Below are 19,335 nucleotides of genomic sequence, written 5' to 3'. Positions count from 1 at the left end.
TTCCAATTTCGTTTCCCCCCCAGTGAGAGGTTGTAAACTGAAAAAACACCATGAACATCTTCTCTCACACCAAGCAGCATCATGGGGTGAAGACCTAGAACAATTGCTTTCGTCTACTACTTATGAGGAATTTAGGAAAGCCTGTTTTGAAGCCTCCTGCTGACCGGCTGTGCTCGGGTAAGGAAGGGAGAGGAGGAGGGAGGGAGTTTGCAGCTCAGGACCGCCTCCTGCTTCTGCCACTTCAGGGTTTGAGGGAGGGAAGAGAGCTCTGATGCCGTGCTGGTGCTTAGGGGTGGGAGGATTTGTGGCTCAGGATGTTGCTGCTGGTGCTTTGGAGACTTTTTTTCTTTCCACCAGCGATTTTTTTTGTTAACTGAGACCCAGTTAACCAAGACTCCACTATATACAGAAAGTAGCTCCAAGGTGTGCACAGTACAATACCCAAACATGCAGGCACAGTGTATCCAGTTGTAGAAAAAGGACTGCCTTACCTTCTGTTTTATACTTTGTCCCAAACCACTTTTCCTTCAGCTCACACTTTCCTTCATGAGTAGGAGATAGCAAAAATAAATTGGCTTTTTGAGGTGTGAGTTCATTAAGGGCAGCAGCAATTATCTAGATTGAAAGCAACATGTCATGTTACTCGCCAACAAATATCCTTCATACAACAAGCAGCATGAGAATCTCATAATAAATATGCCTAACATGATCACCTTCATAGACAGGTTTGTGTTGAATGCGAAGTCAGTTCATATATTATTTAACATGATCACCTTGGCAAGAATAAGGTGCAGCCAATCTTCAATACAAATATACCAGGAATCCCCCACTCTCCCTCCACCCACACCCTTCATTCTGCCAAAAAAGGAAAAAATATATAAACACAAACATTGCAGAAGTCCAACAATAAAGAAGAAAGATAAGCTAGGGACCACATGTACAAATAAAAAACTAAATCTCACAATAGCAAACCAAAATCGACACGCTAGGCAGCGTGAACTCCTCACTTCCCTTCCAAAACCCCACACCCTCAAAAGCTAATATCCTATCCCTCCTAAACAAACAAGGCTACATGAAGAAGATTCCCACCCAGCCTACATCTATATATATATATAAAATCGGAGGTATGTATGTGTGTATGTGCCGCGATCACGCAAACACGGCTTGACCGATTTGAACGAAACTTGGTATGCAGATCCCTCACTACCTGGGATGATATGTTCTGGGGGTCTCGCGGCCCACCTGCACACGTGGGCGGAGCTACAAACAGAAAATCAGATTTCACCCATTCAAGTCAATGGAAAAAATGTAAAAAGCTGTGGGACCGATTTGAACGAAACTTGGTATGCAGATCCCTCACTACCTGGGGTGATATGTTCTGGGGGTCTCGCGGCCACCTGCACACGTGGGCGGAGCTACAAACAGAAAATCATATTTCACCCATTCAAGTCAATGGAAAAAATGTAAAAAGCTGTGGGACCGATTTGAACGCAAATTGGTATGCAGATCCCTCACTACCTGGGGTGATATGTTCTGGGGGTCTCACGGCCCACCTGCACACATGGGCGGAGCTACACACAGAAAATCAGATTTCACCCATTCACGTCAATGGAAAAAATGTAAAAAGCTGTGGGACCGATTTGAACGAAACTTGGTATGCAGATCCCTCACTACCTGGGGTGATATGTTCTGGGGGTCTCGTGGCCCACCTGCACACGTGGGCGGAGCTACAAACAGAAAATCAGATTTCACCCATTCAAGTCAATGGAAAAAATGTAAAAAGCTGTGGGACCGATTTGAACGAAACTTGGTATGCAGATCCCTCACTACCTGGGGTGATATGTTCTGGGGGTCTCTTCACCCAACAATTTATATGTTCTTGCTCCTGGAGGTGAAACTAAAATTGTTGTTTATAATCAAGTTTTGTGTTTGTTGTATTGTATTCATTTTGTCAAATATTTCACATTATTATTTGAATATTGTACTTTTTATAAAGCTGTAAAAAAATAATTTCATTCACCACTATAAAGTATCTTTATTTGAATCCATTTACAGTGTTATTGCTATAATTAAATACCCGTGCAACGCCGGGGCATCAGCTAGTAAGAACATAAGAATTGCTGCTGCTGGGTCAGACCAGTGGTCCATCATGCCCAGCAATCCGCACACGCGGCAGCCCCAGGTCAAAGACCAGTACCCTAACTGAGACTAGCCCTACCAGCGCACTTCTTGTTAAGCAGGATCCTGTCCAACCCTGTCTTGAATCCCTGGAGGGTGTTTTCCCCCACGACAGATTCTGGAAGAGCATTCCAGTTTTCCACCACTCTCTGGGTGAAGAAGAACTTCCTTACTTTCGTACGGAATCTATCCCCTTTCAACTTTAGAGAGTGCCCTCTCGTTCTCTCTACCTTGGAGAGGGTGAACAACCTGTCCTTATCTACTAAGTCTATCCCCTTAAGGACCTTGAACGTTTCGATCAGGTCCCCTCTCAATCTCCTCTGTTCGAGAGAGAAGAGGCCCAGTTTCTCCAATCTTTCATTGTACGGCAGCTCCTCCAACCCCTTAACCAAAGCTGCTTGGTTGCTCTTCTCTGGACCCTCTCGAGTACTACCATGTCCTTCTTCATATACGGCGACCAATGCTGTACACAGTATTCCAGGTAAGGTGCACCATGGCCCGGTACAGCGGCATGATATCCTTCTCCGATCTGTTCGTGATCCCCTTCTTTATCATTCCTAGCATTCTGTTTGCCCTTTTTGCCGCCGCACATTGTGCAGACGGCTTCATCGACTTGTAGATCAGAACTCCCAGGTCCCTTTCCTGGGAGGTCGCTCCAAGTACTGCCCCCGACATCCTGTATTCATGCCTGAGATTTCTGTTACCGACATGCATCACTTTACACTTAGCCATGTCGATGCCCATTCCTCGAGCCTGATTATGTCACATTGCAGTTCTTCGCAGACCCCCTGCATATTCACTATTCTGAATAACTTTGTATCGTCTGCAAATTTAATCACCTCGCTCGTTGTACCTATGTCCAGATCGTTTATAAAGATGTTGAAGAGCACGGGTCCAAGCACCGAGCCCTGCGGCACCCCACTGGTGACACTCTTCCAGTCCGAATACTGTCCATTTACCCCACCCTCTGTTTCCTATCCGCCAGCCAGTTTTTAATCCATATGAGTATTTCACCCTCGATTCCATGGCTCGCAATCTTCCGAAGTAGTGGTTCATGTGGAACCTTGTCGAACAACTTCTGAAAATCCATATATACAATGTCGACTGGGTCTCCCTTGTCTATCTGCCTGTTTACTCCCTCGAAGAAGTGCAGCAAGTTTGTCAAGCAAAATCGTCCTTTGCTGAAGCCATGCTGACTGGTCCTCATCAGATTGTGTCCGTCGAGGTGATCAATGATGCGGTCTTTTATCAGCGCCTCTACCATCTTTCCCGGTACAGAGGTCAGACTCACCGGTCTGTAGTTTCCTGGATCTTCCTTCAAACTTTTTTTGAATATCAGCGTAACATTCGCCACCTTCCAGTCCTCTGGAATCTCTCCAGATTGGCTATTAGTTGAAGTAGTTCAGCTATAGTCCCTTTCAGTTCTTTTATGACCCTCAGATGGATGCCATTCGGTCCTGGGGATTTGTCACTCTTAAGCCTATCAATCTGCCTGCATACTTCTTCTAGACTGATCGTCAACCTTGTCAGTTTCCAGTCTTCGCCTCCAGCATACAGCCTGTCGGGTTCTGGTATGTTGTGTATATCCTTTTTAGTAAATACAGATGCAAAAAACATGTTCAATTTATTGGCAATGGCTTTGTCTTCCTTTAGCACTCCTTTTATTCCATGATCATCCAACGGTCCCACTGCTTTCTTTGTGGGTCGTTTCCCCTTAATATATCGAAAGAACGGCTTGAAGTTTTTCACCTCCACAACCAAATATTCACTCTCCCAATCGCCCCCTTCATAGCAATCTCACCCCATCATTCACAACTCATGTTACTAGCCACTTAAACCATTCCTATCTATAACATGTAAAAGGACTTTATAACTGTACATTTCAGTGCAGTACTGTAGGGTCCTATAACGTACATCAGGAGGTTGATTTCACTGCTTTGATGTTACAACAGCTTGTACAGTACATGCACTCTAATGAATGGTTATAGATGCTTTCTTCAAGAGCTGATTCTCATGTTGCTAGCTTGGGCTAAAAATTAACATTTTAAAAACACGCTACAGGTGATTATTGCACAGATAAAGGCAGCATTGTTCAGCACTAATCAAAGAATCAAGTCCGTCCAATTGAGGGACTATAAACTACAACTTCTTATAACCTTTATTTCTATCATGTTAGAAGGTAGGCTTACAATGCAAGAACGAGTTGCTATAGCTATTACTTCCTCTTTTTCCCTCTGCTGGGGATACTGGATAAAATCTAAGTGTCATAATAAACACTGATAAGACATATAGACAATAGGAAAAAGGGGAAGAACTACAATCGTAAGAGAAAAGTGCAACAAAAAAGGGAAAATACAATAGGTTAGGGTAAAAAGTAATAATTTATTTTTTTTTTTGTCCTTAAGAGAACAGTTGTTGTCCAAAGGCATCCTGGAACAAGAATGTTTTTAATTTTGCTTTAAATTGTTTTATATCGGATTCACTGCGCAAATGGTTAGGCAGCGAATTCCAGAGAGTAGGGGCAGTGACGGCAAAATTGATTCCCGTGGTATGATCTACCAGGTCAAATACTGTGGAGATCAAATTGTATGACTAGCATCCTTTTGCTTCTTCTTATGTGCTGTCAGGCTGTGTCAAGTCAAGATGCTAGCAGTGTCTCTGTGCTGTAGTTGGTCCTGAACCCAGATTGTGAAGGATGAAATAGGCTGTGGTCTTCTAGATAGTTTGTGAGGTATTGTGTTACTAGGTCTTCCATTAGTTTGATATACAATGGTATTGAAGCTATAGGTCTGTAGTTGGAAGGAAGATCTGTTGCACCCTCAGGGTCTTTCATGATTGGGGTGATGATAATTTTGCTAAGTTCTTAAGGGAATTGGCCCTCTGTGAGCATTGATTGTACCCACTGCATCGGGTGAGTTCGGAATTTTGGAGTGGAGGTTTTTAACAGGTAAGGAGAGCAGTTGTAAGGTTGCATGCTGCACAGCTGTATATTTTATAGAGTCGGTTCAGGTTAGGCCATTGTATTGTTAGAAAGTTTATCCTTGTCCTGTCTGCTGCAACTGACTCTCCTACCGTGGAGTGTATTGTTACCTCGTCCAAGAGGCTTGGGGTGCCATTGAAGGTGGTCCTGGCAGTTGTGATCTTGTTTTTAAAGAATTCTGCTAGTTGGGTGGCTGAGGGGGTTTTTTTTTCCAGTGGTGGCCAGGTAGGGTTTGGTGTCTGTGAGCTCTCTTACGAGTTTGAATAGTTTTTTTGTGTCTTGAACTTCCAGACCTACCTGTTTGAATAGAATGCTTTCCGCTTCTCCTTTAGTTTAACCTTGTATTGTTTGATTAGGCTTCTCCCATGCTGTTTTTGTGTGCTCCTGGCTCTTCTTTCTCTATTGTCTTTCAAATTGTCTGCATTGCCTTTTGAATAGGAGTGGCTCACCGTCGAACCACTTGTCGGCTTGTCTGCCGATTCTGTTCTTTGTATGTACTAGGGCCAATTCATCCAGGATAACTTCACTTAGTGATCGCCATTTTGATATAAATTCTTTGGGATTGCAGGCTTTGATCACTGATATCCCAGAATGGGGGGGGGGGATTTGATAATTGGACGTGATTTGTAGATTGATCTTTAAGTTTCTTGTTTGATGTTTCCTTGTGCTCAGCTGATGTTTCAGGATAGCCCTAATGAACATGCATGGAGCAGATTTGATTGCCTGTCACTTCCATTATATGCAAATCTCTCTCATGCATATTCATTAGGGCTAGCCTGAAAACCCGATTGGCCTGGGGATCCTCCAGGACAGGGTTGGGAACCACTGACCTATGCTACTATTTCACATTATTTTGCAGACAAGCCTGTGGGTAAGTTATAATGAGCTGGGAAATCACCAGACAGCTGCAAAAGAAGACTTGTGGTTTCAGATACAAGACTTGGCTTTGACTGAACTGAAAAGGAGCAGAAGGAGACTGACAGGTAAAAAAAAAAAAAGCTAAGATATTGACTTCTCATTCATGCAGCAAAATTTAATATTGTATCATTAAAGAACAATGCCAAGATTCTCCACTGATGCCAATAAGCCTACCATTTTGCTTAAATAACAAAGCTCACCTGTAGACTTAAAAGAGATATGAAAACATACTGCAGTATCTGTGTAGGACAGTGGTCTTGCATTAATGAATATTAACAATGTTTTATTTAAAAGTGGACTTTTTATTGAATGCCTTATGAAGAGATACTAGTTCTTCTAGGAGACCAATAAGGAATTTCAGAAATCAAGGATTACTGAACCTGAATTCATCTAACTGAAGGACAGATTTACTAAGAATAGAAAATTGGTATGTCAAAGAAGGTACTAATTCTTATTTTTGACTTATCTATTACAGAAACACTGTTGCATTTACCAAAACAAATTTCTATAAAACATTACAGTTTATTGCAGAATCTTTTTGAAAAACAAAGACTTAAGAACATGGTGATGCTCTCTGCTCACCTCAGGCTTATACTCGAACAGTAATTGATCCCCAGTCAGAATGTCCTCCTTTGCAAACAGCTGCATGTTCTCACACATGTTCTCCACATACTCTATTGGATCGGTCTGTAAAAAAAGGGTATAATTTCATTCCAACTTAGTGAAATTGTAATGCAGTTGCTTCTCATCTCAGACAAAATTCAAATTCTTCCAAAGATTTATGTTTCTTCCTCTGTCTTCACTGATCTACACACAAAGCGTCAATTACGATAGCTCAGAAGAAAAAAAAACAGTGTGATAACTGATGTTACTGATACACAGTCCTGTATACCCTTGAACACCTGCTTCAATGATCTTTTAGTAAGCTTCAGAAGCCAATCAGTTTTAAAAGGGCTGATTCTTATGTCCCAGTGGCAGGGGATCATAGTTGTAAGGAGAAGCAAAACCCCAAAAGTGGGACTAAAGGAGAAAAGATCAAACAGATGATAATCTGCACAGAGAGCCCATTACTATACTACGCACCTTAATGGTCAGACCAGATGGACCACTTTGGTCTTTGTCAATAAGGCTATTCTTATGTTCTTATTAAAAATGCTTTACGAAAGGCTTGCTTTCCAAGAAATCAGAGGGAATAAAGTAAAACAGAGCCCTAAGAGGGTATGTGCATACACGTGACGCATATTGGGCCAAGTAGTACCCTGCATTTCTGAATTGCTGTTATTGGGCTTGCCAGGAACTTCTACTATTCGGGGGAGGGGAACATTACCATGGATTTGGAAACTTAGTTTATTGTGTCACAAAACCATATTGCAGGTCTGGACCACCTTGCAGTCCCCCACTTATTGGACCTGGAGAGTACACATTTCTCAATTATCAATTGGAACGTGCAGGATGCTAGATTACATTGCATTACATTACATTACATTAGTGATTTCTATTCCGCTTGTGCCTTGCGGTTCTAAGCGGATTACAAGTTAGAGGACTGGACATTTCCAGTAGCATTGCAGTACATGTAATCAGGAATGTGTCTAGTTACAATTGTTAGTCTGGACTTTTCCAGGAGAAATTGATAGCAGGTAGTAGATAGTGATAGGTTGTTTAGACGAATAGAGATAATACTGTCTGGATTCAGGGTGTTGCTGGTGGTGGTGATGGAGGTGGTCATGAGAGCATTTTCTAATACTTTTGTGAGGTTATGATGATGGGAAGTGTTTTTTGAAGAGATGAGTTTTGATTTCTTTTCGGAATACTTTAATGTCTGTTGACTTGGTCAGTAGATTGGTGATGGTAGTATCGATCTTTGCTGCCTGTGTCGCTAAAAGGCTGTCGTATAGTTTCTTTCGTCGTGTTCCTTTGAGAGGGGGGTGAATGAATAGGCTCTGAGTTCTCCTTAGTCTGTGTGAGAGGTTACGGTGTAGTCTGTTGTTTAGGTAGCTGGGGGCTGTTCCATGTATTACTTTGTATAGTAGACAGTAGAATTTGAACTGGGATCTTGCTTTTATTGGTAGCCAGTGTGAGTCTAGGTATGCTTTGGTGATGTGGTCATATTTGCCGAGTGAGTAGATGATTCTGAGGGCTGTGTTCTGAACTGTCTGTAATTGTTTTATCATGTAGTTTGGGCATGATAGGTATAGGCTGTTACAGTAATCTACAATACTTAGTACTATACCCTATAAAAGACGGAAGCTATTTTTGTCCCTTTGCGAGCCATACTTGCAGATTCCAGACACTGAGAGCCCGAAGTCAGATACTGAATAGATTGGAGGATACATCTCCCTAGGGGCACTGAATGTTGTCCTGTTTTCTGTGAATCGCTTGCTTTTTCAGGTTTTTCTTGTTAACCTGTGATTCCCTTATTGCTATTTTTGACCTTGCTGTGACCCCTTTTTCTATTTCTAGACTGTAGTTCCTGGACTCTGGGTTTGATACTAATGGGATGGGTATGGAATGGATGTTGGAGCTGATGGTTTCTCTATACTCACCCTCTCAGCTCTATCCTGTCTCTCCTTTCTGTTGCCTCCAAACCACTCTACATCCAGTTTTCCCCTTCTCATCCTCAATCCCCTCATTGGATCTCTCTTTTTCCTCTCCACCCCCTCCCCGAGTTAAGCATCTCTATCTCCCTGCTTACCCCCCAATGTCAGTACCTCTCTCCCTCTTTGCTTGGCTTCTTTTCCTGATACAGCACCTTTTTTAAAATTTTTATTTTTAATGGGCACAGAAGTTGGGCATATGTTATACAAGCACAATACATGTCCCCATTAAAAATGATAATAAAACCAATACTCAGTATTGGTTAAGATAAAGGGGGGTGTGGGAATATGAATGACAATAATTGATAATTGTTAATTATTAATATATGGGTGGGATTCTTTTATATTTATATATTTGGAGGATTACAAATAAGATTGTCAAGTGATTAATTAATATATTTCTGAGTGATTATTGTACACTTGTTGTAATTTCTGAAAATGAATAAAGATTTTTATAAAAAAAAAAAAAAAAAAGATAATAAAATATACATTGTGTAGGGCCTCCCCCCCCTCTCGACAACATCCCCCCTCCCAAACTTTAAAAAGAAAAGATTGGCAGGAGGGAAGTCGGCTCCCTCCTGCCTCGGCACCCAGACCCCTCACTCCCCTGAAATTGAAGATTAGCAGGAGGGATGCTCATTCTTTCCTGTTGGCGGAACCCTGCTGCAAACCCACGAATCCCCCTACCCTGTACCTCTAAACTGAAGATCAGCAGGAGGGATGCCTACTCCCCCTTGCCAAAATGCCTTTCTTCTCAAAATGCCAGGCCTGCCCCTTCCCAGTGCATCCTGGGATGCACTGGGAGGGGCCTAAGACTGATTAGCCCAGGCACCTAAAGAACTTTCCATAGGAGGGGCCTTAGGTATCTGAACCAGAATTAGGCTCCTCCAAGTTCATCCTAGGATGCACCGGAAAGACCCGCCATTTTGAAAAGGCAAGCCTGCTGGCAGGAAGGAGTGGTCATTCCTCCTGCCAATCTTCAATTTAGAGGTATGTGGGGGTGGGGGGGGTGGAGTGGGCATAACTCCTGCCGATCTTCAATTTAAAGAAGGGGGAGTTCAGGGGTATTGGGGTGGGGTGTCAGGTAACCGGGGCAGAAGAGAGTAGGCTTCCCTCCTGCCAAGGTTTTTTGTTGGGGGGTTTTTAAGCTGTCCTGGCATGACTTTAATGGCACATATGTATGTGTGTGTGTAAAACACGTACATCATCTCTGGCCATTAAAACCAAAACAAAACACTACTCTTCTTGCCCTGAACAGCTGAACGGCAGGAGACTGCTTCAGGGGTCCCCTGCCGGCTCTGCGCAAATGTCAGTCGCTTTCTCCAATGACTGATCGAATATAATTATAGTGGACCTCTGCACTCATTTGCATGCGAAATTGTTGCAACATCCATCGTCATTTTCAAATTAGAACATTTATTGGCATCACAGTGACCCACAGGATTTTAACGGTGATTTTTGAGCATCCAGCACTCCTTTTATTTCTTTTTAACCCAGGATCTACTCTTTTCCTTCCCTCACATTCCTCTACCTTCATTTTCCCATCTCTCCTCCAAGTCAAAACAAATCCCCCTTTACTGAGATTGGTGTTATGTATTTAACCTATTATATAATCTCCACATCTTCATATGATTACTTCAGCAACACACGTAGAAACTGTGATGCAAATAAAATGTCTTAAATCTTTATCTGTCTGACATCAAAGGACATGTCTTAGAGGGCCAGGAAGAGATGGAGAAAGGAGAATGCTGAAAATGAACAAAAAGACAGACAAGAAGGTAATAGAGCTAAGAGAAAGAAGACTGAAGATCCTGAAAGGTTGTTTTGATTTTAAAATGTCACCTTGTGATTGTCCATTACTGATTTTAATTTTTTTATATTTGTTTACTTTACTTTCTTGATTTATTTTTGAGAGCTGATATATGGCACTACTCTCTACCCATGTGAGTGGGGATTGACAATTTTTTAAAGCGAAATCCTGACCTATAGAAATATTAAGGTTTATAGAAACTTTCTGCAATTAAAGTTGCTAAACAGCAATTAATTACCATTCAGCAAAGTGAAGGGAGGCGGGGGAGTAAAGCAATAATTCAGAGAATGGGGCAGCATATTAAAGTTTATGCTGAGCTGTAAATGGGCAGAGAGAAAAACTCAGCATCCACAGTAACAAAACGGCTACATTGCAAACTCTTTCCTTTCTGACGGGACCAGAAAAGGCAGGAAGGAACAGAGAAATCTCACACATAGAAAAAGAAAGAAACTCCTTCTGTCCTGGAAGTTACCACAGTGCCTGTTAACAGAGCAAAGCAAAGTTACCTTCCAGGAGCAGTGTCTTCCCATCCCAGTAGGGGCCAAGGGGTTGTCAGGTTTATGGTCACATCATGCTGACAGTCAAACTGCAGACTAAGAGATCAGTAGCAAAGTCTATTTCCTAAAAAATATGACCATATCACAGAGGCATACCATGTCTCGCACTGGCTTCCAACAGAAGCAAGAGTGCACTTCAAATTCTACTGCTTACTTTACAAGGCTCTCAACAGAGAAAGCCCAATCTACTGGAATAACCGACTAAATCAATCCTCCTCAATCAGACACAGAAAATCCCACTCACTATTCATCCAAAGATGTCAAATGAAAAAAACTTTATGATAACCTAATAGCCTCCAAAGCAGCTAAACTGGACAGACAAATCACCACTCTGTTATCTTAGACTACAGACTATATAAAGCCTTCAGGAGAGATATTAAAACCATACTCTTCAAAACCTATCCAGCATAACCAATCCCAACCCAATATCCAACACTCTATTAGATCTCTCTAATACTCTTATCTACCAAACGTTATCTAAAATCCATAATTTCACCCTATTCTTATCTCCTAAAGACCTCCACTTCTCTTTGGTAACTCTTTACCCAACATATATTACCTTAAAAATTCTATGTCATCGCTTATTCTATTCCTTCAAATTTTGAATGTAATTTTTGTTTTAGTTTGGATGTAATCCACTTTGAACCGCAAGGTAATGGCGGAATAGAAATCACTAATGTAATGTAATGCAATGTAATGTAATTTCCCAGTCAATCCCCCAGATCTGCTGCCCTGTCGCTGAAGACTGTAACAGATTTAGGCTGCTGAGAAAAATACCCTGACGCAGTGGGTAAGAATAAACCCCACGAGACGCAGGTCCGTTGGTTGTTAAATAATGGCCTTGGGAATACGCCAAACATTGAAGACATCATCGGGATAGAAGTGTTTGGTGAACTTTACAAACAAAGCATCTAAAGATAAGTCGAATTCTTCCATACTTTATCTATATAAAGGAAAAGACTGAATCGTATTAAACAATAGTAGCAACAGAACTGCTGCTCTTGATTTTTGTGCTATCAGTTTAGCAGTGGGGTGAAACTACTGAAGATAATTAATGATGAATTTCTAACAGGATATAAACACGGGTTGCAAGACAGTGACTGTTTTTAGAAATAACAGAAAATGAACAATTTATATATATAAAAAAATAGAAATAGAGAGAGAAAAAAAAGTAATTAAGGGTTTTTCGCCAATGACTGAAAGGTGAGCTAAGTCAATTTGTCACTTTTTGTGACCCGAATGGATTAATAGCTCAAACTCTGAGCCTTTTCTCTAAAGAATAGTAGATTGGGAAAAAAAGAAAAACAGATTGAAAAAATTGGAGATAGATTTTAAGAATAATATCTACTAAACGATAACACTAGTATAGTGGGTTTATTATTAGTGTGATAACCTAAATTATTTCTATTGGAGGTGAGGAGTGGCTAAGTGGTAGAACTAGTGCCTCAAGCAAAAAACAAAAGGAATTGACCCCGAAATATCCACAAAGAAGAAAATCCATTTAGGACCATCGTCACTCCACAGAACTAGTGCCTCAGCACCCTGAGGTTGCGGGATCAAATCCCAACGCTGCTCCTTGTGACCCTGGGTAAATCACTTAATCCTCCATTGCCCAATGTACAAATTAAGTACCTGTATATACAATATGTAAACCACTTTGAATGTGTAACAAGTGACATTCCCCCCATTGTTAATCATTGTTTAAAACTCCATGTCCAGAGATAGTGATCTGTCCCTCTGTATAGGATTTAGCAAATTACTTTAAATGAGTAAATTACAACTATTCAGAGACATTTGACTTCTCGGGGAACTTGGTCTTGCAGAGGATGTCATGCTGACATCCTCTTTGGACCTCAAAGCTGTTACTAGGGACCATAGGTGGACTAACTTTTCTCCAGTTACAGTTGATGACCTTAGTGTGTTAGATTGCATTAACGTCCGTGTTTTGGATCCAAGTCCTTCAATTCATGATGGACTTTTTGCAATCTAAAGCTCCTAGCTAACATAAATTATTATTATTATTATTTTTTTTTTATTATTTTATTTATTTGATTATTCATTACAATATCTTTGTAACAAACATGCATGAATGAACACACAAAAAAAAATACAAAATGTAAATTCCCAAACGGGAATTAACATAGTATATAAGGAAACTAATTCAACCGTATCCTAGTCCACATTAAAGCTGATCGCCAGTACAAATAAAACATCAAAGCAAATCTTTCTATCTACTATCTAGGAACAGGCAAATGGCTATTATATGTATTGTACATCATCCTCCAAAAATGAACTAAATATAAGAAATTAAACTTTCAACAAAGGTTTCTCTTTAATAAAATCTTCCACCTGGGCTGGATCAAAAAACACATATTTATCATTTCCATATGAAATCAGGCATTTACATGGAAATTTTAAAAAGAAAGTAGCTCCGACTGCCAAAACCTTTGGCTTTAGCTGAAGGAACTGTTTCCTCTTAAACTGGGTTTGTCTAGAGACATCTGGAAAAATTATCACCCGTTGACCACAAAACATCTCTTGCTTTTTCAGGAAATATAATTTCAAAATATCTTGTTTCTCAAGCTCTGTCTTGAAGGTCACGAGAAGAGTTGCTCGTTTCTCAATTATGTCCTTAGATGACTCCAAAAACTGTGATACATTCAAACTCTCAGGTGATACTATTCTATCCATTCCACCTTCCTCTACCTTTTCTTTGGAATCTCTTGAAATGTAATATAAATTATCGACCTCAAAGGTCTCCACTTTATTATAATGTAATATCTCCCTCAAATACATTTTCAAGAGTTCCATTATTATTTTTTAATTGTTGTCTTAAACTTCTGCGGCTGGCATCATGCTTTTACAGTTTTCTGGGTCTTGTCATGTCTGGTCAGGTAGAAAAGACGTTTCAGCCATCATGCTGTGGCTTTCTTCAGGGTATGCTTTAAGGTTTGTCTTTATATATAGTGGGTCATGAAACTCAATTGGTTAGGGCAGGAAGTCCTCTAGTCACCAATTTGAATTTTGGCGGGAAAATCCATTGATCACTTTTCCCATAGAATAGAAAATTCTCTGGTGAGTTTAAAGATGTTCTCCCTGTGAAGCTGGATTACATGTTCTTTTAGGCTTCCACAGCCGGTGTTGATTATTACAGTTTTCCTGGTCTCACCACATCTGGTCAGGTAGAACAGATGTTTCAACCTTCATGCTGTGGCTTTCTTCAGAGTATGCTGTGAGATTTGCAGTTTGTCTTTATATTATATATAGAGGGTCCTCAAACCCAATTAGTTGAAATGTCTGGTTAGATAGAACCAACCCTTCAGCCAATCGGGTTTGAGGACATATAACCCAGCTTCACGGGGAAAACATCGTTAAACTCACCAGAGAATTTTATATGGCAGATTAGATCTAGTGCATGCTTTTGTGCTCTCTAAAACTGATTACTGCAATTCATTCTATTTAGGGAGCACCAAGGTACTTTGGATCCAGCTGCAGCTTTAACAGAACATGGTCACCAGATTAATCCTGACCAAAAAGAAAATGGCCCCACTTTTAATAATATTTCATTGATTCCTAATTTAGGCATGCATTGGTTTTAAGATTTTATAGCCTTTATGACAGCACTCCATCTTATTCTTATATGACGAGTTAAATTTGACCAGGTTTGATCAAGTATCTAAAATGTTACTTCATAGATAAGTTAGCGCTTCCTTCTGCTCTGTTATTCCCTTATTTTCTACCCATAAAAAACTGTTTGACCGCTATGTGAAATTCACTGCCATTACCTTTGAAGGTGCGAATGTAATTTTAGATTTAGAATATTATTGAAAAACTTGACTTTTTAAGCAGTATTTTACATGAAGATGTTCTAAACATTATTTTTAGATTCAAGAGAGCATGGGTTAGGCACATGGGACCTCTTAGGGAGAGGAAGAGATAGTGGATGCTTCAGATGGGCAAATTGGCCTTTATCTACCGTCATGTTTCTATGTTCTTATATTCCCTCTGTACTGATGATTTTTGTGTTACACAGAGCTCATGGCAATGATGGTATATAAGAATTCTGCCTAAGTTAAAATTAAAATCATTTTCCCCATCCTCAAGTAGTTTCAGAGAATCCTAACTCTCTCACAAAAAAAAACTGTACACAATTTCATACCTGCTCCTGGTAATGGAATTCATTGGCCTCAATCTTTTGAATTTCCTCAAATATTCTGTAAAAATAAGACATGCACATTTATTATAATACTTTATTAGAAAAGAAAACCCTAAGAAAAAGAAAAATAAGTTTTATGACCATTACCGTTCTTGCGGCCCTACTTGCTGTATCATCTTCAAATACTGGAACACAATGTGTGTGACCTTAAAAATGAGACAACACACTCTGTAACAAGATTTTGCAGTACTTTGTTTCATGTATGCCACAATCTTTTAAACATTCCTCATCAGTAAGGAAAGAAAGAATTTAACTCCCGTGGCTCCCATATAAGAAAGTGTGTATCACAAAGGAGGAGTAGCTCAGAGAGAGAAACAAGGCAGATACCTCATAGAAGTGCTTATAGCCTTCATCAGTCAATGTGATGGAAACACAAAAGATGGAGTATGTGGTGTTCTGTTCAAATCCTATCTCGCTGTTGCCCCCAAATAACGCCAGAGCCCAAAACCTATTGGAAAAAAAAAATACGAGGAAATACTTAATTTTTTAATCTTGCAGAAAATAAGCTATTGAAGCACTGTGATTAAATATTTATATACTACTGCTAGATTTTTTAAAAATCATCTATATTCCACATATCCTATGCGGATTACAAATTATTCAGGTACTCAAGCATTTTTCCCTAACTGTCCCGGGTGGGCTCCCACTCTATCTAATGTACTTGGGGCAATGGGGATTAAGTGACTTAGCCAGGGTCACAAGGAGCAGTGATTAGTTTAGTTTAGTTTATTAGGATTTTTATATACCGCCTATCAAGGTTATCTAAGCAGTTTTTACAATCAGGTACTCAAGCATTTTTCCCTCTCTGTCCCGGTGGGCTCACAATCTCTCTAACGTACCTGGGGCTGTGGAGGATTAAGTGACTTGCCCAGGGTCACAAGGAGCAGCGCGGGGTTTGAACCCACAACCCCAGGGTGCTGAGGCTGTAGCTCCAACCACTTCACTACACAACTCGCATAAGAGTTCCTGCTTCACAATGCTTCGACAGATGAGATAATTCAGGGAGGGAGAAGATTTAAGATAGCAATTTTATAATGAGGCACCTTGATAATATGTGCTAAGAATGCACATAAATGATGATATGCTAGTCACATGTAAATGAGCTCCTTTCCTCTGGGCACAATTTCTTAAGTATGTATGTAAAATTGATGGCACATACCCTGCCAATGGGTATATGCATGTGTGGAATGCACAACTAAGTGCATAAAAACTTATTGCATGCGTTCTTTTGAAATCTAGGTGTGGCATTTATACAAATTCTAGCAGGGTTCAGAAGTCAAAGTCAGATTTGGAAGCAATTTGGGGTGGAGGAGTCAGTAAAAATGCCCCAAATCAGACTCTAGGTTCAAAATTAAAACTTACAACATTATTATATATGGTATATTATTTTGTTTCAATTCTTTGTTCAGACTTAAAATAAATACATTTTGTGGTCTATTAATCCTAATTTTGTATATAAAGAAACATCCTATGTTTCTGTAATTAATCAAATTTCTCTTAGATTTACTATATATAGCAGGAGTCGCACAGTAGAAAAACAGAGGAGTCGGAGTCACAGTCAAAGGTTTGGTGTACCAACTCCACAGGCATGAGTTTCTAGGACTGGTTTAAAATGTCTGTGCCTACATATACTAATATTTTATAAAGAAAAGCACCTAATTTTCTTTATTAAAATAACACCTAAGTAGTCATCTACTTTCAAGCTAAAAGCAGGCATCTTATAAATTTATCTTCCAAAAGTCTAAAAGGTAGTGAAGTTTAATTAAAAAGAGGAATCACAGGAGAGGCAAGATGGCCGCGGTGCAGTGAGGATGCTTGCAACACATTCTCCTGCCAAAAATCTTTTTCGTTCCTGTTTATAGGGGTTACCCTATCTCAAATGCCTAAAAGAAGGGGAAGAGCGGCTGCCACGAAGACAGGAGACTATTGTGGGCTTCTTTACATCTTCCCCTCAGGGTGAACCGGCTGGGCCGAGTCAGAGGGAAGTCTCGGCGCTCGGGAGCAAGGTATTGCTCAGCTCTGCAGGACCAGTGCCTCCCCAACAGCCGCACGAGAGGGAAACTACGGCAGCTCAAAGGGACAAGAAGCAGTTTCCCTTGCTGAGCTGGAGGGCTTACTGGCGTCACAGAACTCTCGTCACTTCCTGTTAGGGTATAGCAGGGAGAGAGATCGTGGTTTGGACACTCCGACCGCTTGAACTGCATGATGAGAACAAGTATGATGAAACGACAAGTGATAAATGGGAGAGGAGCCGTGACCAGTACTAGCTCCTGAAGACGCCGATTGGCGAAACACGGTCTTGTGTCGAGCTGGATGAAATTTCTTCATGTGTGAAGGAGACATTAACTGTTATCAAGAAATCAACTATACGTATGCTACATGGAATAACTTTGAACTTGTGAGAACGAGAGTTACAAGCATACTGAATGCTGTTTTTTCTATTAAGTATCCAGATTAAAAAAATTTTTAAATGACTTTTTTAGTACATCTCTGGAATAGCTGAGTGGGTATAGGATATCAGTATGAATTTACTGTGTATGTAACGTTTAATAAATTATGAATATTTAAATATGATAAAATTATATTTATGGTATTATTATTTAATATATATCTAGCTTTGAGGACCAAAACTATGCCAGGGTACGCCTGGCGGGGCCTCTGCGTGTGCGGATCGCCGGACTTGATGGAGATGGCGCTTCTTATGTTCTTATGTGTTGTACGGAACTCTCAGGCAGAGACCAACTGAGGAGAAGGCAGAGCTGGCTCCAGAAATTGGAGGACAGTTGGTAAGGCCAGCGGAGTTTACTTTGGAGTCTATCTGGACGGCATTAGACTCATTTTATAAATTGTGTGCAGGAACTCTACCACTGCTTAATGCACAGAAAAAAAGAATTGATTCTCTTCAGGAAGGAATAAAGTGGACCAGTTGGACCAACGGGTTCAAGAGCTACAAAAGACTCAAACTACCTTAATGCAAGATAGACTTTTGCTAGTAAGGAAAGTTGAGAATTTGGAAAATTATACTAAAATGTTGAATTTGAGAATACTTAACTTTCCTAAAGTTCTAGCAATGTCTCCTAGAGATTTATTTTATAAATTTCTTAAGGATTCATTTAAATACCCAGAGACTGGTTTTCCACCCTTACATAGAATATATTACCTTTTTGTATCTAAGAAGGCTTCTCAACCTGAGGTCTCATCTGATTCATCGGGCCCAATGGATTTAAAAAGAATATTGGAAACCTCAGAGGACGAAGTTACTTCATACTCTACACTTCTGGTAACCTTTGTCTTTCAACAAGACAAAGAGGCACTTCTTAGGCTGTTCTTTAGGCTTAAAGAAGTAACCTTTATGGATTCTAAGATCTCCATGTTCCCAGATGTTTCAAAGTTAACTAGGACCAGAAGGAAAGGGTTCCTACAATTGAGACAATCTGTACTTTCTTTGGGGGCTAAATTTCAGCTTAGATATCCTTGTAAATGTTTGATCCTTTTAGATCAACATTCATATACTTTTTTCGACTCCTCTCAGCTACGGTTTTTCTAGAGGGAAAGGGAGTAAGTGACATAGGTCCTTAAAAATAACGTAGAAGATATAACACTACACTGATGATGTTTTTTCTTTATCCTTGTTAAATATCAGATCTCATGATAATGTGAATTGTCTCTCCCAGATTGTGGGCTTTATTTGAGAGATTGGTAAGCTTATATTGAGTTTTATTTGCTTTTGTTTCTTTTTAATCTGTATGTAAAATCTCTCTTTTTCCTTTTTAATCTGTATGTAAAATCTCTCTTTTTCCTTTTATGTATATACTGGTTTATGTATATCTATAAAAGTATAAATAAATAAATAAAAATAGAGGAATCACTTTATGTAACTGGGTAATCAGAGAGAAATTCATAATGCTTAGGAGAATAAACACCTTAAATGATATGAAGCTTCATTTTGCATACAATATCAAGGTGGTTGCCCTTAAAATCCCCCCACTCACAAATACGGTACAAAAGGGTTCTGCTGAACACTGAGTCTTTCAGAAAATATGTACAAGGATACTGGAAATAAAATGTGAATTTCCTGGCAC

General features: G+C 40.0%; 1 protein-coding gene across 1 annotated transcript in view; it reads right to left on the bottom strand.

Annotated features, from left to right (window-relative positions):
- NRDC (nardilysin convertase) overlaps positions 1-19,335 on the bottom strand; it is a 128,794-nt gene that overhangs the window by 60,328 nt on the left and 49,131 nt on the right. Inside the window, exons 12-16 of the mRNA XM_033916700.1 lie at positions 15,581-15,701; positions 15,341-15,399; positions 15,197-15,251; positions 6,659-6,763; positions 492-615 (exon numbers count right to left, since the gene is read on the bottom strand). Of these exons, the coding sequence (XP_033772591.1) occupies positions 492-615; positions 6,659-6,763; positions 15,197-15,251; positions 15,341-15,399; positions 15,581-15,701 (464 nt within the window). The remainder of the gene's footprint in view (positions 1-491; positions 616-6,658; positions 6,764-15,196; positions 15,252-15,340; positions 15,400-15,580; positions 15,702-19,335) is intronic.

The sequence above is a fragment of the Geotrypetes seraphini genome, chromosome 12 (assembly GCF_902459505.1).
Source record: "Geotrypetes seraphini chromosome 12, aGeoSer1.1, whole genome shotgun sequence".
In the NCBI taxonomy this organism is placed as follows: domain Eukaryota; kingdom Metazoa; phylum Chordata; class Amphibia; order Gymnophiona; family Dermophiidae; genus Geotrypetes; species Geotrypetes seraphini.
Note: the sequence above shows the minus strand (reverse complement) of the source record. Positions and strands in the feature narration are given on the sequence as shown.